The sequence below is a fragment of the Natrix helvetica genome, assembly GCF_964273705.1.
Source record: "Natrix helvetica genome assembly, chromosome: 3".
Lineage (NCBI taxonomy): Eukaryota > Metazoa > Chordata > Lepidosauria > Squamata > Natricidae > Natrix > Natrix helvetica.
Window position 1 is genome coordinate 39,175,718 of NC_138549.1, and position 23,747 is coordinate 39,199,464.

Genomic DNA, 23,747 nt, shown 5'->3' on the forward strand with positions numbered 1-23,747 from the left:
TCTATGCTCATTTATGACAAAGACCTTCTGACACATCGTCAATAGTTTTTGCCAATATTAAAATTTATTTGGCTCAATTAGTATGAAAGTGAATGAGAATTGCACTGAAGAAAATAAAGGGGAGAGAAAGGAAGAAACAGGGTACAAAGACCAACCCACAGGGCACCCCCTGTCATACATCAAAAACATTTCGGAAGCTGTAGAACACAGCTTCCGAGATCTGCAAGTGGGCATTGCACACTGCCCAGAGGCTACCATATGAGAACAAATCATGCATTGCTAAAATCAGTTGGAGGTGGGAGATACTTCCAATGTAATCTACAAAATCCCCTGCATGGAGTGTCTCTGTGATTATGTAGGACAGACGGGTAAGAAGCTAACCACCAGATTGCCAGAACACAAGTGAGCAGTCAGACAAGGAGACCCAAACTCACTGGTAGCCTCACATTGCAATGAACAAGGACACACATTCAATTTTGCAGCTACTAAGATTGTTGGACAAGCAGGGAAGTGCTTGAAGCCTGGGAAAGAAGGCTCCTCGTCAGTCAACAGGAGAGCTGATTTACCACCAGCATATCAAGCAGTTAAAAGGTGAGGGCTGACAGCCAACAACTTAAAAGCCATCAACAGATCCCAATCAGCATCTAAAATGCCACATACAATAGGCACCATATAAATACCACACATAGAGGAGCACACACTCTGCTAGAGAGAAGTTCCCTGAAGTTGGGCTCCAGCATGAGTCTGAAAGCTTGAAAGACTAAACCTCTGGTCCTGGGGACCAAACCCGATTGAATCCTGCAGCATTATCCTGGAACATGTTTATTTGCCTTCATTCGTGAAGAAAATTAACTTGAAAACCCTTTGCAATTCTCAGCTGGACTTAAACTATAATACTGAGAATGGGCATTGGTTCTTACCTGATACGCTCATTTTCTGGTAGAGTAGAGACAGCAGCCAGACTGGGTATGCTCCGTCCATTAACCAATCGGACTGAGTCTACACTTAAGATGTCATCGGGCCCTTGTGGCTCCTCCCCAGTTTCAGATGAAGGAAAAACTGTAGACTCAAGTGAAAATTGTGAGCAAAAAGTGAAAGTCCATAGTCACTGTATCTCTCTCCTCTGCACAAGGAATTCCCTGGCGTGACCCATACCAGGGCGGAGCTGGCTGCTGCCTCTACTCTACCAGAAAATGAGCATATCAGGTAAGAACCAACGCCCATTTTCCTGTTATTGTACAGACAGCAGTCAGACTGGGACGTACCAAAGACTGGGCTGTCCACTAGGGTGGGAAATTGTAAAAAAGGTCCGTTAGGGCACAAGCACTTGTTGTAGCACCCTGCGCCCAAAAGCCGTATCAGCTGATGCGTACTTGTCCAACTTGTAATGACATATGAAGACTGTGGGAGACGCCCAGGTGGCTGCCCGGCAGACTTCTTTCAAGGTGGCCTGAGTGGACCAAGCCGCAGATGTCGCAGTGCTGCGTGTGGAGTGAGCTTTAATGTTTGCAGGGATCTGTATGTTTATAAGACAGTTTAATACAGGCTCTTATTCAGCACCCCAGACTAGACAATGAAGCCTTGGTACCCAAGGAGGCCTGGCGAAAGGAAATGAAGAGAGCTTCCGAGTTGCGGAAAGAGGCAGTGCGGTCAATGTAGATCATGAGGGCACAACATACGTCAAGAGTTGCCACTTGCGCTCCCTCTCGTGACAGGGAGACGGACAGAAATCAGGTAAGGTCAACTCCTGACCTCGGAAACAGCTATTGACCTTTGGTATGAATGTCGGGTCCAGTCTTAAGACAACTCGGTCTGGATGGAACACGCACAAGTCATGCCTGACTGAAAGAGCAGCCAAATCAGAAATATGTCTGGCTGAGGTTACAACCACCAAAAACAGCGTTTTAAAGGACAATGGTTTCAAAGAAGTGGATCTCATAGGTTCAAAGGGCGCAGAAGTCAAAGCCTCTAGGACACGAGGCAAGTCCCAAGTCGGATATCGATGCATGGCAGGGGGACGCAGGTTGGATGGTCCACAGAGAAATCTCTGGATCCAGGGGTGAGAAGGCAGATGTTCGGATGCCAGGCCGTCCAGAACAGAGGCCAGAGCAGCCACCTGTCGCCGTAGCGTGTTAGGGGTAAGTGCCTGATCAAGCCCCTCTGCAGGAAGTCCAATATCTGTGGAATGGATGCCCTAAGTGGGTCAACAGTTTGGTTGGAACACCACAGAGCAAAAGTCCACCACATAGCATCATAAATGCGGTTAGTAAAGCTTCTGCGTGATGCCTGAATGGTAGCAATGACGTCAAGGAGATGTTATTGGCTGTTAAGGCTTGCCGCTCAATCGCCATGCAGTTAAATGCAGCCACTGGGGGTCGGGATGACAAACTGACCCTAGGTGTAGAGACAGGAGACCGTGGGATGTGCCATGGGATAGAGATTGACAGAGTCACTAGGTCAACATACCAAGGCCAGCCTGGCCAATTCGGCACTAACAGCAACAGTTCTGCCTCCTGCTCCAGCATTTTTTGAATTACTCTCCGAATGAGGGGAAGGGTAGGAAATGCGTACAGGAGACCCCTTGGCCACTGGCATCTGAGAGCGTCTACTCCTTCTGCCATGGGATCCAGGAACCTTGAGTAATACCTGGGTACCTGTTGTTGTCTGCTGTCATGAACAGGTCTAGGACTGGGAGGCCGAACCGTAGTGTCAGTCGATGGAAGAGACTCGGATGGATGGTCCACTCCGCCTGATCTATCGTTGTCCGGCTCAGCCAGTCTGCTTGGACATTGGAGACCCCTGACATGTGTTCTGCCCTGAGAGATGACAGGTGAGATTCTGCCCACTGGCACAACAGGTTGGATTCCTGCATCAGGGACCAGGAACGAGTTCCCCCCTGTTTGTTTATGTATGCCTTGGTCGTGAGGACTAATATGTGACGGGCCTGAACTCTATGGTAGAAGTGTCTGAGGCCGAGGTGAACTGCCCACAATTCTAGCCAATTTATGCTGTTTTGGCTCTCTTCAAGGGACCACTGACCCTGAGCCACTAGGTCCTGCATGTGTGCCCCCCATCCTGTCAGACTTGCGTCCATCGTAAGTGTGAGACGGCATGGCTCTCTGAACAAGGTCCTTTGCAAAATCGCCGGGGACTGCCACCATTTGAGAGTGTGTAATACATGTCTGGGAAGGGGGACCCTGAGAGGAGAGCTGCTCCTGTCAGCCTTTTGATGTGGAAGCATGAACCATTGAAGGCTCCTGCTGTGAAACCTGGCCCACGGGACAATCCCGAAGCAGGATACCATCTTGCCCAAGACTTGGGAGAGAAGAAGAAGGGATGCCTTGCGTACATGTAGCACCTTCCTGACAAGTTCCCTCAGACTGAGAATGCGGTCGTTGGATAGGAACACCCTCTCTGCCATGGTGTCTATCAAGACCCTGAGGTGGAGAAGGCGAGTGCTGGGAACGAGGTGACTCTTTTTGAGATTCACCCCAAACCCGTGATTCTGCAGGGTGTGACTGGTGAGGGCAAGATCTCTTTCTGCCTGAACCGGAGACCTGGACAACAAGAGGATGTTGTCCAGGTAACAGAGAATCTGAACTGGGGATGACCTGATGTGGGCGGCTAGTGGTGCCAGTACCTTTGTGAATACCATGGGGGCAGAGGATAGATCGAACGGAAGAGCTTGGTACTGGAAGTGCCTCCCCCAATAGGAAAAGCGGAGATATTTCCGGTGGTCTATGAAGATGGGGATATGAAGGTAAGCTTCGGTCAAGTCTACCGACGTGAGGAAGTCGCCTTTCCTGACCGCCTGGAGGATGGTGTACAGAGAATGCATTTTGAAGTAGAACTTGGTGAGGTCTGGTGCAATGTTGAAGTAGAGGCAGAGGGATCAACTGCAGCAGAAGATTTATGCTTATGGCCATGTGATGGAGCAGGTTGAGGTTGCTGTTGTAGGCCAGCAGCCATGACCTGTTTAATGGTTTCAGCAATGATGGTTGCCATATCAGCAGAAGAGGTGTACATGGTGTGGGGAAGCCTGTTCAAAGGTGCGCTCCCTATTGAGAGGGACATCAAAGAAATTGTCTCTGTTGTCAGGTTCCATCGAAGATGAGGACTCCGGAGAAGACAATTCCCCTTCTGAATAGGTCCGGGGGGGGGGGGGGGTCAGGTCTCATGGGAGGCAAAGCAGGGGGAGCTGGGGACGCCACTTGGTGATCCTCAGATGGAGGGAGAGAGGGAGGGCTGGGCAGTTAGACTACGTTGTTGTTTTTGGGCCCTCTGAAATTCTTTCTCAAGGGCCTTCTGCCTGCGCTCTTCTGCCCTGGTAGTTGCTTTAGAGACCTTGGGGTTTATTCCTGGGGAAGGGGCCTCTTTGGCTTGCCTCTTCCTGCTGCTCTTTGCCCCTGATGGCCCTGCCTCCTCTAATCCTGCATTCGTATCCATAGCTGGATCAGCCATTGCCCCAAACATAAATTAACACCCCAATAAAATAGGCAATGGTCTCACCCGTTTGCTGGCCAGGCGCTCCTGAACCAGTCCACCTGGGGTGATCCCGCATTGCTGGGCACTCCAAACGGCTGCTGTAGAGTTCGCACCTTTTTTAAAACTTCCAAAATGGCTGATTTTTTCTCTGGGGCTTTTCTGAGCCTCAAAATGGCCACCGCTATCTTTGCTGGCTTTTCCGACCTGCAAAATGGCCACCGATACTAAGTGTGGCCAGGCAATCTGCAGAATGGCCACCGGACGCCTGGAAACGCTGCGCGCGAAGCGGCCGGTCGCGCGTCCCTCCGAGTGCCCAGAATCAAGGAGCACCACAGGGAAACAGCCGTGGAGCCGAAGCTCATGAGCTGGCCGATCTGATTGCAAGGCAGGCTTCCTGAGTGAACTCGTGGCCGCAGACAATCAGACGACTGAGGAGAGGCAGCCAGAGATCAGTTTCAAATTTCTCTCCAATTTGTAGAATAAAGGATTATTTAAGGAACCAATTTAAATGAACAACAAATTTTTTTGGAAAAATTCACCAATAAAAATATAATTAAATAATTTGGAGGAGAGATCAATTCTCACAGCCAGTCCAGGTTGGACTGAGTCTGAAACTGGGAAGGAGCCATAAGGGCCCGATGACATCATAAGTGTAGACTCAGTTCAATTGGTTAATGGACGGAGTATACCCAGTCTGGCTGCTGTCTCTGCGATAACAGGAAAAAAAGTTTTTTTAAATTGCTTCAATCAAGGAAAAAATAAAAACATGCACTGTTTTATACATTTTGCATATAATTTCATCTAAATTTCCCTTTCTCTGAACAGTATCAGTCTTTCAACTGCTGGGAAAAAAGTATTTTCCTAGGACTTCCTCTTGGGACCTTATTAACTCAATATGCCAGTATGAGTATCACATTAAGCGAGAAAGGATGAGCTTTATCTTCATAGTTAAGTCCATTCCCAAATTCATGTCCTTTTCGAATGATTTACAGTAGCCACCTATTTTACACTAACTTTCTATCTACTGTATATGGTGAGTGTATTGTTTCCTGCTTATTTCTACTACAAATCTTTGTTTCAAATCACTTGTTTTCTATACCAGAAGAAAGATTTCCAAGAAGAATTTGTTAAAGCTAAACCTTCATGCCTCTGTTGTATGCATCCTTCCTTGTGCTGAGTATAACAGAGAAAAGACCAGCCTAGTGTGTATGCAGCTGTATCTTTCAAAGCATTTCTCAGAAACCATGACCAGAAATATACAGTGGATTAAAAATAAGGAGACATTCCAAAGAGAGTTCCATTTCACTTATTGATTGTCAAACATAGAAAAATATGTTAGTACCTGAGTGAACAGCAACTTTCTTGACTACATAGTTACTGAGTGCAGTAATCTGTCGGGGAATAGGAACCGTTCCACTTGAGAGGCCTAATCCAAGCCTTCCATTTGTAGCCTCTCCACAGGCATACACTTTACCTTCCACAGTCACTAAAACATAAAGATAATTTTGGTTCCATGACCATGAAATTGGTCCAAGTAAAAGGTGTTGTTTGCAATTATATCCGATGTAACTTTCAAAGTGCAGGGTAAAAAGCTTTCCTACCTGCAAAGAGACTTTTAGAACCGCCAGCTACTTGCACTACATTCAAAGCTGATAGGGTTTCAGAAAAGGAAGGCACTTTGATCTGTAAAATGTAAATAAACAGGAAAATTCACTGCTAAAGCAGAATGATGTTTTGCGTTTCACATTCAATAATCTTCATATCCAGCTGGCTATTTTAAAAGTTTGAAATAAGTTTTTTTTAATTTAAGTTTGTTTCTCCCCAGGTACTTTCTTGAGAAATAATTATTTTGAAAAATACTTTTCATCAGTTATATTGGAGTCCTTCAATAGTCTTTTTGGATAGTTATGACTATGGTCTAATTATTCCCTACTCTTCTGACAAACAGTGCTATCTGTTAGCTCTGTTCCGTCCACTTTTACTTTTCTTTGAAAGGACGATATTTAGGAACAGGCTTATCTACCTTTCCTAGTCTTTTTGCCTAACATATTTTGAATGATATTCTGATCATTTAAACCATTCTGCAAGCTACACAGGTGTATTATATCCTCCATTTCAAAGCAAATGCCAGTAAAAATGCTCTTATTACATTCTTTTGACTTGTAAATCACAGAAGTTAAACATCTGTTCTAGATCTCATGTTATCGTCAAAGCCACAAGCCTCCATACAGTCTTGTTCACTTACATGTGAGACTGTAACAGAAATGTACAATTGTATGTAATAAGCAACCAGTGCGAGAAGTCCAAACCACATTCAGCCTTCTTGGGCAGCCATCCACTACTGTCCTACTCACCCTTCTTACAGGTTCCCTCTTGTTTTTGCTTAGGACAGTGAAAGCAGGAAATATAGTTAATTTCTATACTCTTTTAATTTTTCAAGATCCAAACCTTAGAACCTTTCAATCCTCCCAGTTGATCTTTATCATTCAAGCCCCAGACAAAGACTTTCGTCCTAATTGAAGCTGCAGATTCCAGGCCTGTAGTCTTCTTTCTAACAAGACTAAGAATGCACACAATATATTAGATTGGAAATTTTGTTTAAAAAACGGAAAGGAAACAAAAGCACAATAATCTCTCTTTGATATGTTGATCAACACTACTCTTTCATATGTACTTATGTTATGTAACACGACTCAAATATTCATATTAAATATTTAATTTTACAGAAAAAAAATTGGTCCCACATTTATAATTGCCAAAGACAGACACAGACACAAAAACAAAATACCAACTCTCATATTCTAATTTTGGAAGGGCATCCATTTTACAGCACTTTGTAACAACAATTCCGTTACAACTTGTTTTTCAAATTAGGCTAGCAAGACTCTCAACTACAATATGACTAAATGTTTTGGGATTGCTAAAACCATTAGAACCCTGAGAATATACATTTTTTCTTTTAATTTTGTGCTTGGTGTAAAAAAAAATATTTCTAAAATATTTCCAACTGCCTGAAACCAGCCAGACTCCAGGAAGCTTGTAGCCATGTTTTCACTACCTTCTGTATAAGCCCCTGGGATGGGGACAAGCTTCAGGGAACAAGCTGATGCAGGGGAGCGGGGGTTGCTATAAAGAATGCTTGCCCCTGTACCCTTTACTTAATTCTTTGCTTTAATAGGTGGGAGCTCTCAGCAGGCATTTCCTTGATATTCAGTGGTGGGCAGAAACTGTTGGAAAAGACAGTCTCTAAGATACCAAGTCCCTGAGCTACATAGGGCTTTATATACAGTTACCAACACTTGGAAACCTGTTGGTACCAACTGCAGCAAAGATGTGACATAACAGTTTTAAGGCCAACTGCTAAGCACACACACACTGCATTTTGGACCAGTTTTTTTGATAGCCTTCGCACTCATGTACATTGAAGAAGTGTATTCTAATGGAGAGATGCCAAGGTATCAGTGACTGTCTTCACTTCATACTGTACCAGGTAAGGTTGCAGCTATCAGCCAAAGCTGTTCAAAAACTATCTTGGCCTTGCTCTCCATCTCTTATTTCAGCTCCAGAAAACCCCCAGATTATGACTCTGCTTTTACAGTGGGAAGCAAAATCCCATGAGTCAAAAATACAATTCTGAAATTGGTCGGCCTCAGAGTTAACAGACTCTTCTTTGAGTTGACCTGGGATATGACTTTCAACAACAGGGGTGTCAAACTCGCGGCCCCCAGGCCGGATGTGTCACGTGCTGGCTTCACCCCCGCCCGGTTTAGCAAAGGGGGGAAAGTCTCGATACGTCACGTGATGATGCTGTGACGACGTGAGTTTGACACCTCTTTTCTACAATATTGTCATCCTGGAGTTCTCCTGGTCTACCAGCTTTCAACTTCTGCTTAATAGCAGATGGAAATCATGGCTAGGGGAAGATTTGACTTATTTGTGTCAGTTACAATCTTCTCTGGACTATACTGCCCTGGAGACAGTAATTCATGCTTTGAACACTACTCAGATGGACTACTGGAACAAGCCATATGTGAGATTATCTTTGGAAATGTGCAGAAGTTTCAGTTAGTATAAAATAGAGCAGCTACATTCCTGGTGGTCAACATCACCAAGAATATCACCTATTTTAAAGTCACTGCAGGCTATTTAAGGCTATTTACATTGCAGTACTGTGATATATCAGGAAAAATCTTGCCAAAACTGAATCATGGTATCTAGACTGGACATCAAGACAACTGTTGCAGTTTTCCCCTCTGAAAGAGGTACCAACAGGCTCAACTCTACCAGCACTTTGAATATTCACCTAAGTGATATTGTCTTAGGTAAGTAGTGTCTGGCACTGAGGTTAATTTAACTGAATGGTATTAGATTTTGATGGTGTTTGTTACTTGTACTCAATTTTAATCTTTTGTTTATGTCTTGATTTTGTTGTAATCTATCCAGCATCTACCTGAATTGAGGTGGGCTAGAAATATTATAAAACAGATAAATAAATATATATTTAGCCTTCTTTTTTTTTTTTTTGCAAATTGCTTAAAACAAGATAATTGCATATAGTGTATTTCCAGTCTACGTCATACCCATTTCTGCATATTACAAGCCCTTCCTCATTAAAGTTATTGTTTTATTTTGTTACACTATTCAAATGATCTGTAAAATATACTAAAAATGGATTATAAAATGCTTAAGAGCACAATTACTCAGTTGCCATAATCTGCTAATAAAATTAAATTAAAAGGTTTGACCTAAATATTCCAAATGCAGGGTCTGCTAATGCTAATCACACAGTAGGATTTGATATTATAAAATATCTAGCATAATTACAAAAATGTTTTTAAAAGATGAATTGTTTTAATATTCCATACCTCCCAGTGTTCGCTTTATCATCATCTTCTTCTTCATTATCAGAAGCAAGGAAGGGAACTGCAGCTAAGTCTTCATCCTCTGCGCGGATACGTCCTAGTATACTCAGGCCATGTATCTTACAATCAATGCCAGAACTCCTGCACTGCTTAATAGCCACCTCAATATATCTGTGATACTTGGAAAAAAGAGTTACATTTTCATAGTTACATTGTTTGGATCTTTAAAGTGTTCAACATCATTAAGAAAAAGGATTCAAGATTCATTTAATCTTTTCAACAAAACTAGTGTGTCTTTCACATCCCTTCCCAAATTAACTAAGACAAAAGATACAGAATTAGAAACTATGACAGACAAATGGTTTAGCCTTAACATTCAGATATGTATTACCGTGTTTCCCCGAAAATAAGCCACGCCCTGCTAATAAACCCAATCGGTTTTTCAGAGCATGCGCCAAAATAAGCCCCTCCCCCCAAAATAAGCCCCCCCCAAACCGGAGTGGGAAGAGGGGGGGGCATGCCCCACGCAGCCCACAGCCCTTGCGTACCTACGGGTACAGTTTGCCGGGCAAAAAGAGGGCCCACCGCAAAAAGAGCGGTAGGCTAGCAATACGCTTCAAAAAAAACCTGTTCTGTCCCGATCCCGCGGCAGCAATGCACTTCCAAAAAACCCTGTTCCCTCCCTTGCAAAGAGCCCAGCGCAAAAGGAGCAGCAGGCGAAGCAAAGTGCTTCGCGCCCCATTCCATCCCATGAAAAAAAGAGTCCGCTGCAAAAAGAGTCCAGCAATGCGATCCCCCCCTCCCCCACCTGATCCCTCTCGCACCCCATTCCCTCCCGAGCAAAAAGAACAACTCCCACCAAGCCCCAATGATAACGGCTGCCTGGCTGCTTCCCTTCCCCAACCTCCCTTTAGGGAGGGGGTAGCAGTGGGGGGGGGGAAAGCGACGCGTATCTTAGTGCTACCAGAGATTGACAGCTCCGCTGCGTTCCTTGCCGTTTCATCCAGGGAAGCCCCATGTAAAAAAAAAAAACCCATGAATTCAACTAGCGAGGTTTTTTTTTAACAAGGGGCTTCAATGGGCGAAAGAACGCAGCGGAGCTGTCAATCTCCGGTAGCTCTAGGACACGCGCCTGGCGGCTGCCCCCCCCTCTACATTGGTAAACGTTGCTACAAATGAGACTCCAAACAAATGATAGAATGGGGGGGGGACGAAGGCAGAGGACAGAGAATGAAACAGAAAAGGAAGAGAAGGAGGGAGGGAGGGAAGGGAAAGGAAGGCAAAGGACAGAGAAAGAAACAGGAAAGGAAGTGAATGGTGGGAGGGAAAGGAAGGCAAAGGACAGAGAAAGAAACAGGAAAGGAAGAGAATGGGGGGAAGGAAAGGAAGGCAAAGGATAGAGAAAGAAACAGGAAAGGAAGAGAAGGGGGGGGAAGGAAAGGAAGGCAAAGGACAGAGAATGAAACAGGAAAGGGAGAGAATGGGGGGGGAGGAAGGGAAGGACAGAGAAAGAAACAGGAAAGGAAGAGAAGGGGGGGGAAGGAAAGGAAGGCAAAGGACAGAGAATGAAACAGGAAAGGGAGAGAATGGGGGGGGAGGAAGGGAAGGACAGAGAAAGAAAGAGCAAAGGAAGTGAATGGGGGGAAGGAAGGCAAAGGGTAGAGAAAGAAACAGGAAAGGAAGAGAAGGGGGGAGAATGTTTCTTTCTCTGTCCTTTGCCTTCCTTTCCCTTCCTTCCCTCCCCCCTTCTCTTCCTTTTCTGTTTCATTCTCTGTCCTCTGCCTTCGTTTCCCCCCCCCATTCTATCATTTGTTTGGAGTCTCATTTGTAGCAACGTTTACCAATGTAGGGGGGGGGGCAGCCGCCAGGCGCGTGTCCTAGAGCTACCGGAGATTGACAGCTCCGCTGCGTTCTTTCGCCCATTGAAGCCCCTTGTTAAAAAAAACCTTGCTAGTTGAATTCATGGGGTTTTTTTTTTACATGGGGCTTCCCTGGACGAAACGGCAAGGAACGCAGCGGAGCTGTCAATCTCTGGTAGCACTAAGATACGCGTCGCTTCCCCCCCCCCACTGCTACCCCCTCCCTAAAGGGAGGTTGGGGAAGGGAAGCAGCCAGGCAGCCGTTATCATTGGGGCTTGGTGGGAGTTGTTCTTTTTGCTCGGGAGGGAATGGGGCGCGAGGTGCGTTGCTGTCCTGCTAGCTCCCACCCCACCAATGGTAACGGCTGCCTGGCTTCTTCCCTTCATCAATGTCCCTTTAGCAAGGGGGACGGGGGGGGGAGAAGACAGACGCATATCCTAGAGATACCAGAGACTGACACCTCCTTCGGGTTCCTCGCCCTTTCGCCCATTGAAGCCCCTTGTAATAAAAAAAAACTTCCGTAGTTGAACTCATGAGGTTTTTTTTTTTACAAGGGACTTCACTGGACAAATGGGCGAGGAACGCAGCGAGGTAAGAGGCGCGCTTCGCTTCTCCGCCCCCCCCCACCCTAAAGGGGCGGCAGGGAAGGGAACCAGGCAGGCTGCCTTTACCATTGGGGCAAGGTGGGCGGTGTTGGGCCTCGAGGCGCGCCTCTTACCTTTCCAGGTCCGTCGCAGTCCTCGCCATTGTGTCCAGGGAAGCCCTGGTAAAAAAAAAAAAACCTCTCGCAAGTTCAAGAAGTTTGATTGAACTCGGGAGGAGGTTTTTTTTTTTTAACCAGCCACTTCCCTGAGCACAATGGCGAGGAACGTGACGGAGCTGGAAAGGTAAAAGGCGTGCTTCGCTTCTCCTCCCCCCACCTGCCACCCCTCGCTCAAGGGGCGGCAGGGAAGGGAACTAGGCAGGCTGCCTTTACCATTGGGGCAAGGTGGGCGGTGTTGGGCCACGAGGCGCGCCTCTTACCTTTCCAGGTCCGTCGCAGTCCTCGCCATTGTGTCCAGGGAAGCCCTGGTTAAAAAAAAAAAAAAACCTCTTGCGAGTTCAAGAAGTTTGATTGAACTCGGGAGAAGGTTTTTTTTTTTAACCAGCCGCTTCCCTGAGCACAATGGCGAGGAACGCGACGGAGCTGGAAAGGTAAAAGGCGCGCTTCACTTCTCGCCTGCCCCAGAAAATAATAAGCCCTCCCCTACCAAGGCCATATTTCGTGGGGCAAAAGAAAATAAGCCCCTGTCTTATTTTCGGGGAAACACGGTAGCTATTGACAAGAACAAATTTGGTGAAATCAGATGTCCTAGAAAATAACTAACTAACACACCAACAAATCTAATGATTAGTTCCTCCTATTATGGGATATATTCTCATACAATAATGGTATGTGGAAATGACCTTATGAGACATGAGAAAGAGCTATAACCAGAGAAACAGTTGGATAAAGGGCAGCTTTTATCCAACAGCAGCAGAAATGTGGCTGTGGCAAATGTTTCAGAAGGGTCCCTCCCTAGTTTCTTGGGCTGTAGACGCAACAGGGAAGAAATATACTTTCAAACTTGCAAGATGGATGTCAACCTTGCAAGGCTGTCCAGACAGAAAGCATGACTAGTTGAATTAATTCTACTTTATTGGAGGTTACATTAACAGAATTTTGCCAGTTTGAAAGAACCTTACCCTGGTTGAAGGTCTTTCCTGTGTCCCAAGGTCATTCACACATACCATTACATATACCTACCTGCTAGGTAATCAGATGGAGGCAGTGACTGCAAGAATCTAAGCCTAGCTTTAGCTAGTGTGGCATACATAAGCTTTCCTACAAAAAGAAGCCCTAGTAATAGCAATGTATAGTTTTGTCTCCTCCCATGCAGATCACTGCAAAGTGTTCGAGATACTGCCTTTGAAGATAATCAAAAAATGCAAAAAGAGCAGAAGTCCTCTTATCAGTGGGTGAGAGCTGTTTCTTACATATAATACCAGGGACTATCAATTGGCTTCCAGAGATATATCAAAGTCCTGATTTTGATCTATAAGGCCCTACCTGGCTGACATCCATGAACCTGCAGAACAGTCTGCTTCAGACAGAATAGTTCACATACACACAGGATATTGATGGTTCATCCCAGGGAGAGATTTGGGAAGAAGTGACTGAAATTCAGTGTTTTTTAGTTGTGGCCTATTTTACCAGAAATCTGTTTGACACCCTCCCTCCTGTTATATATGATGGGGAGGAAAATAGATGGTTAGAATAGTTTTTAATAATAAGTTCTATTATTAGGAGATACTTACATACTATAATTTTGGTATTTTAAATTATTTGCCTTATAACTCTTTATTTTGCACCTGATAATATGATTTATGGTGTATACTATCAGAAACTTGTTGAGAATATTCATTGCCACAGCCATGAATTGTCATTAATACAATTAATACAGAAGCCTCCTATGTAAAAAAAATGCAATAAAGTCCTTAAACCAGCCAAAAAAAAATCAGACCAGAAATCCATATTGTAAAAAACTGACTGAGACAAAATGAAAAATTAAAGAGTTGTTGAGTATAAGAAACAACACCAAACCCAAAAGGTATTAGTATTTCTTTAAAAATATTATCCTGCATAAATACAATATTTGTATTTCTTGATAATCAGCAGATACCTACTTCTGTGCAATCACCAAGAAGTGGAACTGTTGTATCTGTAGGATTAATATTGATAGTCTTCAACTCTATGAGGTTATTTAAAGAACTTCCGCCTATAGAAAAATTAAACAAAGACATACTGAACTATTTATATACTGCAGAACTTTTTTTAGTGTTACAAAGCTATGAAAAGACAAAAGATGGTTGATTCTTTCTTTCCAAACTCAACAAAGGTAATGCCATACCTGAAACCACAACTAAAGAAGGCATGTAACTGCTGTCTGCAGGGTCCACTATCATCTTCAATCTGTGCACCAGGACATCAGGAAAAATTTCCAATCGTATCCAGTGCTAGAAAATGTTATATTCAGTTAATTCAAATCCTTTGAAGACATTATGGACAGTAATTATATCTGAATAGTATCATTTCTTAGAGTTTAAAAACTACATTTACTCTTAAGACAAAAATAATTATCGACTGCCACTTTGAATTATGGGGAATTATACAATAGAGAAGTGAATGTTAGGTTGTGATTTATTCTGCTAATTGTCAGTACATTATTGTATTTACTATTTGCTTTATTCTGTTTTTGTTCTTTTAACAAAAGAACAAAATTCTGGTCATTGACGGAGCAAATATTATCGATCGATACAAACATGGCAGATATTTGCAACACTTTTCTTTTTAAACTTACCTTTCCTTGCGAGCCAGAGGACTGCCAACACTGTTCACTTCCATCAATCAAACGAGAAGCTTGATTCACAGAAGATGACACATTCAAATTTTTAACAATTCTGGACCAATCATCAAGTAGCATGCCTCGCTGACTACTATGATGTCTTTTTAGCTGCTTTCCAGAGCGACCACAAAATACTGGAGACTGGCCTGGTGTTGAAAGGTGGAAGATAGCTATATTAATTCAACAGTACAAATGCAGTACAGTACAAATACTAAAAACAAGGAAATTGTATTCATCTAACTGTATTTTTGCATACCCCTCACGATATAGTTTTGTGCATAATTTTACACAGCCAAAAAGTTGGTTAGTATCTAATTATGATACAACTTACCTTGTGCATTATAAAAACCATGAATTCAAAAAATACATAATTGTTCTCAAGAATATAAATAAATGAAACATTTCATGAAATGATAATGAAAATGTACTTGGTTTATTTAAATATACCTGGTTCATTTATTCTGCCGAAAGTGTGTCTTGTATTATGTTTCCTACTTTTGAAGCAGGTTTCACAGAAATCAAAATCATCACAGTTTCTGCATTTAAATCTAGGTCCATTAATAGGAAACATCTGACAGCCATCACACCTGAATGATGACAAAAAATAAATAAATGACTACCTAACGCTCAATTTACCATCTTGCATATTTTTTGTATTGTCTCAAGGTTAAGAAATTCTATTGTTTCAGGTTTTAGCTTCTGCCACCTTGTGGAATTCAAACAATAGGATACATTACAGAAATAGCAAAAGAAAGGTGCAAAAGATTAACAAAATAAAATATGTCGAAGAAAAATGGAAAAACTTACGTAACTCCTGGGTGAATACTGGGGACCAGTTCCATTTCTGACAATAATCCAGTCCAATGAGATTGTTGAGGGAAGTCAACAATAACATCCTTACCATTGGCACTAAAAGCTTTGGCAAGGAAATATTTAAGAGTTATTCATTTATTTATTTCTAGAACTTAAACATAGTGATCTTATGTGATTCACAGCAACTAGTAATATCAACAGTAAAAATATACACAAGGTAAGAGTCAGAAATAAACATGTATACACTACTGCATTTTCAGACACTTTGTATTGATAAATGGTATTTGTACACTTCCTGGAATATATGGAATGTTAATATTATAGTGCTTCAAAACTACTTTTCCAGTTGTGAATAAAGGAATTAATTAACTCCAATTATCCACAGGAAATTTTTGAACAGATAGAATATCAATAGTGCTATCATCATCATCATCTTTATCTAATAATTCTAAGAGGAATATTACTCACTCAGAGATAGCAATTTAACAGAATTTTATAATGTTTGATATCAAAAATTTCAGTGAAACATCATCAAGAGGTCAAAGAAGCAATTGTTCCCTGATATTAGCCATAATGCTCTCCGGTGAATCTATTACATGCCCAAAGGTGGAAAGGTTTGGCACAATAGAGGAACGGTTGGTAGAGATAATGGAACTTGTGGACATGGTTAAATTAACCTCTTATATTAAAGAAAAAATATCTACCTTTATGGCTGACTGGAAACCACTTGGCTTTTTGCATAAAACAATAAAAATGCATTTATGATTTGTGGTTTTCATATTTAGGGGGAAATACCCCTGGGCAATAGAAAAGAGTGAGCTTTCTTTTATAATCATAGAGTAAAAGATTATTTTGGAATTGTAGTTATATTTCCTGCAAAGTAAATTGGAAGGTTCCTCTATTTCTATTTGTTCTTTTTTATGCACTTTTTTTTCTTCCTTCTTTACTTTTACCCTTTATTGGCTTGTTTTATTTTTTATGGTTTTTTTATAAAACTTTCAGTGAAAAATTGTTTTTAAAAAGAGATGTCAAAATACTGATTTATAAAAAAATCTAATTCTCCTACTCTTTTCAAGCAAGCAATTCTGCTCCCAAGATCAATTTCAATAAGTGATATTTTTTTTCAAAGCTTCCTCTTTTTCATCGGCCTTTGGAACAACATAAGGCATGTCACAATTAACTGCAGAAAACGGAAAGGAAATGGCAAGAAGCACTCATCCCCACCCACATGAGAAGCGTTTTCTTCAACAAACTATTAGAAAAAAATAACCAGGAAGATCAAGCTTTGAACATAGCTGAATATTATTTTGTAACAGCACAACCACTGAACCAAGACAACATCTGTAATTATTCATACAAATGTATAAATATATATACATTTTCAAATTACCTTTTACTACACCCACACTTCTGTGGGTAACAGATCCCCATTTGTATTTGGGTGTCATTACAGAAGTTTTTACACGAACTTTGTCGCCAATCTTTATGTGTGACGGAGAACTTTGTGGTGGGAATCCTATAAAGTATTAAGATCAGTGATATCAATTGGTTTGAGTTCTAAATTACATCTCATTATGAATATAATCAGAATAATACTTTATTATTCTTCAACTCACCTATCAGTTCCACATGGATATATCTGACCCAGTAAGTGCCACCTTTTTGTTGCCAGTCACATTGCACATTGAGGTCATGCAAACCATCGCGATCCAACTTTATAACTTTACCCACATCTCCCTCACAGACCTCCTCATAGGTTCTGCAACATCGGACCATCATCCCCACCTAAGATGACAATAAATAAGTGAAAAGATCAAAGTGGCACTTGATATTCAATCATTCAAGTAATATTATATACAATAAGGAAAACTGTAACAGGACAAACTACTAGGGGGAAAAATATAGCTATAAAAATACTTCATAAAAATTTGGGGAGAAAAAAATTATTTTTACCTCTAAATATGGAATCATTATACACAGATCTTTATTTAAGAGAAAAAGTAAAAAGAACAACCTGAAAAAATATCTCTTAAATGTTAAACAAACCTAGTGCTACCTATCCTTTTATCATATATACGTTTGTTACCATTGCAATCAATTTACTTTTAAGAAAAAATAAGTTTAGTTTATTTATTTAAAGGATTTGTTTTCTAGCTACTTCTTTCCAAGTTCAAGACAAAAATTAAGCATATATAGGCCAAATTTGTAAGCAGTCTTGGGGCCCCAAGAGCAAAATTTGTATTCAAATATAGCAAAAACTGACTACTTTAACCTATTATATAATAGCTCAAAAATAGACATTCCTCCAGCATCATTTTTTTTTAAACAAACGGCACCATAACTTTTTATTTTGTCAATTTCTAAATCGCTGGTGCACAATTCAAAATAGCATGATCCATAAAAACGTAATGACTTTTTCAGAACAATATGAATAAGGAACAAGGAGCCACTATAACACATGATGATCATATGAACCAATGCTGCATTTCAAGGCACATTGCCAGCATTTAACCAATTCCATCAATGTCCTTGTAAAAGAATTCATACATGATCAATAGATACAAAATAAAATGCTTGTTGCATTCATTGTAATTTCAAGTCTCTAGTATGGTACACAGATGTCAAAATGGACATCCTTTATTATTTATGACTCAAATTTTCCAACCCCTTATCCCCTTAACCCCTCTATATTCTTTGAGATTCCGCTTAGTTTATTTCTCCCTTCCCCCCACCCTCTCTCTCTCTCACACACACACACTCACATTCACATTCAAACACTAGTTATAGGTTCATAATTTTGTAATGGTAAGATCACTTCCAACCCATCCTCAAACTGATTCCCTCATGGATATGTCCATGCAGTGATCTTGGCAACAATGCAGAAGTGATCAGCCAGTGCCTTCCTTTGCAAACTGGGAAAGGACAACTGTCATATTTTCAAATTTGGAGTTTCCCATAAGCTGTTTTTAAATATTAAAGTGTGCTTTCTGTTTTGTACTTTACAACTATTGAAAGCACAGCATAAATTACTCATTATTGTAGTGGAGAACATATGGTCTTCCAGGTGTTGCTGAATTCTAACGTTGTGATTTCAAAATATTTTGTTCAAAGCACACTGGGGCAGAAAACTGCTTATCTGGAAATTTTTAAAGCTGGAAACAGCACAGCACGCCACGAAGACCTACACCAGTGATGGCGAATCTATGGCACGCGTGCCACAGGTGACACGTGGAGCCATTTGTCACGGCACGCGAGGCGCTGCCCTGTCAGCTGGCCAGGGCGCATGTGCGCGCTGGCCAGCTGAGGTCACCTTTTTAAAAGCCATTTTTCGCCCTCCCCAGGCTCCAGAGGCTTTATAGGAGCCTGGGGAGGGCGAAAAGAGCCTCCCCCCCCCCGAGGCCCTCTGGAGGCTTCAGGGACCGTCCGGAGGCTTCCCTAAAGCCTTCGGAACACTTAAAACGACCCTCTGAGCAAACCAGAAGTGACTTCCGGTTTGCTCGGAGGGTCATTTTAAGCATTCCGAAGGCTTCAGGGAAGCCTCTGGACGGTCCCTGAAGCCTCCGGAGGGCCTCTGGGGGGGCGGGAGAGGCTCTTTTCACCCTCCCCAGGCTCCTATAAAGCCTCTGGAGCCTGGGGAGGGCGAAAAAAGCATGTAAAAATGGGGGGGTCGCGCATTGCATTATGGGTGCGGCACGCTTGCACACGACCCCCCTGCGCTCCCCCCACTTGTGGCACGCAAGCCAAAAAAGGTTCGCCATCGCTGACCTACACAGTCCCAATTAATTCTATCCCCCATGAATTATAAGCAACATAGCCAGGGGAATAGACTAATGTCTAGCAATATCTGGAGTTATACACATTACACATTACTAGAAGCTAACTTATTGGGAATCAGGCCAATGGTCTACCTCGGTGGTCTTCAAACTTGGCAACTTTAAGACTTGTAGACTTCAACTCCCAGAATTCTTCAGCCAGCAGAGCTGGTCTACTTAATTCTATACTGCCTACATAACTGGTATTAACCCTCCAGGTTATCATATAAAAATCTTTTCAGTTTTATTGAGAGATGCCATTTAAATGTTTTATGGTAATTGTTGGTATGTAATTTTAAAATATTAGCTGCCCAAATCTTTTAAGAATGGGCAGAATAAATAAAATAAAGCCTATGCTGCTTTATAAGTTTCACTGATAAAAATAAAGCAGGAAGAGGAGGAGGAGAAAGATGGAGAAAGGGTTGTTAGGGGAAGATTTCACCCTGAACTAAATGAGGTCTTAGATCGCGGCGTTTCCAAACAGCATTATCTTTAAGGTGCGAAAAAAAGAAATAAAAATCCCGGAAAACATATTCTAATGAAAAACAAGCTTTAATACAAGAATAAGAAATAAAGAAATAAAACAAATCTATCTAATTGTTACATTTTGGCAGAAGCAATTCTGTCTCCCAGTTTCCTGGCAGACGGACAAAGATCAAAAGGGAAGAGAAGTCTCTGGAATGTGTGAAGTAATAAACATGTTAAGCACGCGCAATAAATCATTGTCAGATAAGACCTCATGACCTGCGCAGTAACTCTTTCAGTAATTATTCAGTTCAGCTATTCAGTTCAAGCTAGCAAACAATTTAACGGAGTGACAGGGTGTCAGTACCTTCACAAAAGGCAATACAACAGATTGAAATATCCTAGAAAATAACTTAAATTGTCTTTTGCACTTTAATTGATATTGTCCGTATCTACTTTTCTATATGCATAATGCTTCTTTCAGAAGGAGAATTGTATAGTTGCTTACCTGAATATTCTCCCGGATATATACCGCATAATCATCATTACTTAAGAAATCAGCTCTTTTTTTATAAGTTTGGCTTTCTGTTACAACAGCAGACTACAATAAAGAAAACAAATGTTCCGGTTGTCATAATAATATATCATAAATGAAATGTCATCTCCATTAACAACTATAGAGAATTTGTCGCTATTTTTTTTTTGGTAGAAAATTTTTATAAAAATCGTAAGTAGTTATTCCTAACATTTACCACAGGATACGCGGCTTCTGCTTCCTCTACTTCTTCTGACACTTCATCATCTGAATATTCATCAGATACAGTGTCACCATCAGAGAAATCAGTAATTTGAACATCGGGATGATCCAAAAGCCAGCCCACCAAGGCTTCTACGCCTAGATTAAGACATCAAAAGAATTGTCCGTATGAGTAGACGCGCTTAAATTATGCTTTTATTTTATACCACCACTTTAAATCATCACAAACCTTTCCAAATCATCTTCCATAATATTTTTCCTATATCTCATAGTTCACTACTGTACCTAACCTTTACATTTACCCTGTATTATTTTTACCATCCGTACCAAAACAAAGATATTCCATCTATCTTTTTGTAGTACACTGTGAATACTAAAAACATGAGGTACCTGGTAATCCAGAAGCACTTCCAGAAGTTCCTGATAGTGATTTCAATGCAAACTCAATATTCTTTCTAGGGAATCCCATTTCCATAAGTTGCACAACAATTGGGAGTGGTGGAATGGGAGATGCCTTGCATTTTTTTACTTTTGCAGGTCGGATATGTTGGACTGTAACAGGTGTTGTAGCTTCACTGGAGCTACATTCTTCAAAGACCGGAGTTGAAGGATGTCCAGATTCTACAGCCAGATATTGACATACAGCAAGTGCAGCAGCCTATATGAAAGTATATATATATAAGCTCTATTTAATACAAAGTAACATAGATGACAACACATCCATTTATCCTATGGCAGACTTAGACACAAATCCTACGGCATACTTAAAAGTAACAATTAAAATGCTAGGAAGGAAAGAACCTAAGCTAGAAATTATATGATTTGTTGGGGCCAAATCTGGTTTACCTAATACAACCAAATCACTTTGGATGCAACATAATTTTTTAAAGTATGCAAATAACTACATTGAACAATACAGCAAAGCATTTTTTTTTATTTTATTGTTTTAATTAGACAGATAACACACACACAAAACACTCTTCAATACGTCTTCCAGCTAGCATGTCGATTGGTTACAATTAAATTCCGTCCATTACTACAATCATTCTTTATACTTCATTCAAATTGAATTGTGCATTTTAAATCAAAGAATATACCAACATTCTCCTTTAACTGCATTTGTTTGAAAGTACTTTTATCCAGAATCATTCGTATTTATATTATCCAATGAATAAACATTTTAACACCGACAACAATCTATAAGAGCTACCACATTCTGCTTATTTATCGCCTAGGATTCTTATTTCTTTCCTCCATCCACCTATACCATTTATCCCATATCTGATAGAATTCTGATTCTGCAGCACAGCATTTTAAATATCTCTTATTTTTACGTGCCATACAAGCTTGTTATCAACAAATTATTCTTCTGGAATCAATATTATTACTATCTCTAATAAAAATATTAAATCAGTATCCTTAGAAGAAATAGAGTTATGTTGTTGCTCATGCTTTAATTTTAGCATTTTTTTCTGTGTAACTTATTTATGGGGGCTATGGCTTCTTTCTGAAGAAATGAATATATCCAAGATAGAAATGCAACAAATGTGACAACTTTTTAAAATACAATCTCAATATTTTTTTTTAAACAAATGCAACTGAACTTTTAAGTAACTCCAGTTCAAAGCTGATTTGCAATGCTGACATAGGAATCTTAAATATGTTGACTTTTCGGTGCACATAATAGATAACTCTTGACTAAACCTCTTTCACAAAAGAGCCTCTCCTGAGCTAAAACAAATTCGTTTTTTATTCTTTGTTAATTGCCCAGACTCACTGAGAGTGAGTGGGCGGCCATGTAAATCTTCTAAATAAATAAATAAAAATGATTTGGACCGTTAACTAAATACAGAAATGCCTGAGAGAAATAAAATCAGATATATAATGTGTCAGGCCTGTAATTCTGTTCCTTTTAGGATCTTTGGCCTGCCACATAAAAAAAAATTATATATATAAATATTCTTATGCTGTTTCATTGGTATAGTAGTTGGGAGGGGGGAATAGAAAGGAGAAGGATTGTGGAATGTATTGTTATGGATTTTCTTAGAAGCTCAAGGTCGTCTTTTGTCTCCGCACCTCGACACCTGGCCGGAAGAAGAGGGGTGTACATGCCAGCGTGGAAGATGAAGATTGGACCATGTGATGAATTATGGGGTGTGGGGATAGATGATGAACTTTTAACTGGGTGAACTCACAGGATGTACGTTAGAGTTGAAATTTCACAGCATAATGCCAAAATGTCTGTCTTATTAAATTGGAGTTTTAAGGATAACTTTGCCTTGGACAATGATTTAATTCTGCATGATATTTGGAATGCTGACATAATGACTGTCAGCATTCCTGGGATCAGTCATGGTTTGGCCTCTCTACTTCTCTCAATGGCTATTTCATTTGGCTGCTTCAGAGAGAAAGGTGACATAACAAGTCTCTTTTTACTGAAATGGTTGGGGCAAGTAACCATTCAACCTTTATCTTTGCAAAGGTGTGTCATGTCTCATGGTGCTTGGATGTATCTCTTTTCCTACTGAATTGTATTTAGTAAGTTATAATTTTATATATTTATATATATTTACACACACACACACACACACCTTCTTCCCAGGTTTACATTGATAGTATATGGTTTAAAATAGCAAAAGTTAAACAAAATACCTCGAGCTCTTGTTTATCAAATATTGCTTTTACTGGAGATGGTTGTGTTGCTGCTGTCAACAGTTGCTGCAAAAGGATCATGGGAGGCTGAGGCCCTTCTGGAGACATGTCTCCCACCTCAGGTGATGCCACTGCACCATCGTCTTAAAGCAACAACAACAAAAATCTTTTCAGCTGTAGAATCTCCATACCAAAACAAACCCCCAAAGTTTATGTATTCGTCCAGAAACAGTCTATGATGCATCTTATTTCAAATGCAAACAAATATTTCTTTAAGTCTCTTAAAGGATCAGAATGAAACATTGCACAAACTCAAACAATGATTCTCAAAATATTAGGTCAATACTACATATAACATAATCTTAACTGATAATGGAATCAATAATTAATATTATTGTAGTTAAACCGGTAGGAATCGTCAATTAGAACTGTTAATTTTTTTAAAAATCCATCAAATTTAGGAGACATTATGAAAAAACAGACAAGAGATCTTTTTTAAAAAAAAAAACAAGGCTAAAAGACATCCAACTATGGATTCAGCATAAGTCCAAGTACAGAATTATAATCCATAAATGGGTTATATGTATGCTACTTCTTATAATCCTGAGCAACAAAG

General features: G+C 40.8%; 1 protein-coding gene across 6 annotated transcripts in view; it reads right to left on the reverse strand.

Moving 5' to 3' along the window:
- HERC2 (HECT and RLD domain containing E3 ubiquitin protein ligase 2) overlaps positions 1–23,747 on the reverse strand; it is a 120,917-nt gene that overhangs the window by 44,345 nt on the left and 52,825 nt on the right. For all 6 annotated transcript variants that reach the window (XM_081946432.1, XM_081946430.1, XM_081946434.1 and 3 more), the window contains exons 45-59: positions 23,132–23,274; positions 20,870–21,137; positions 20,475–20,617; positions 20,231–20,323; positions 17,062–17,230; positions 16,836–16,961; positions 15,440–15,548; positions 15,080–15,219; positions 14,588–14,778; positions 14,138–14,243; positions 13,914–14,005; positions 9,351–9,526; positions 6,934–7,045; positions 6,087–6,168; positions 5,828–5,971 (exon numbers count right to left, since the gene is read on the reverse strand). In XM_081946432.1, the coding sequence (XP_081802558.1) occupies positions 5,828–5,971; positions 6,087–6,168; positions 6,934–7,045; positions 9,351–9,526; positions 13,914–14,005; positions 14,138–14,243; positions 14,588–14,778; positions 15,080–15,219; positions 15,440–15,548; positions 16,836–16,961; positions 17,062–17,230; positions 20,231–20,323; positions 20,475–20,617; positions 20,870–21,137; positions 23,132–23,274 (2,094 nt within the window). The remainder of the gene's footprint in view (positions 1–5,827; positions 5,972–6,086; positions 6,169–6,933; positions 7,046–9,350; positions 9,527–13,913; positions 14,006–14,137; positions 14,244–14,587; positions 14,779–15,079; positions 15,220–15,439; positions 15,549–16,835; positions 16,962–17,061; positions 17,231–20,230; positions 20,324–20,474; positions 20,618–20,869; positions 21,138–23,131; positions 23,275–23,747) is intronic.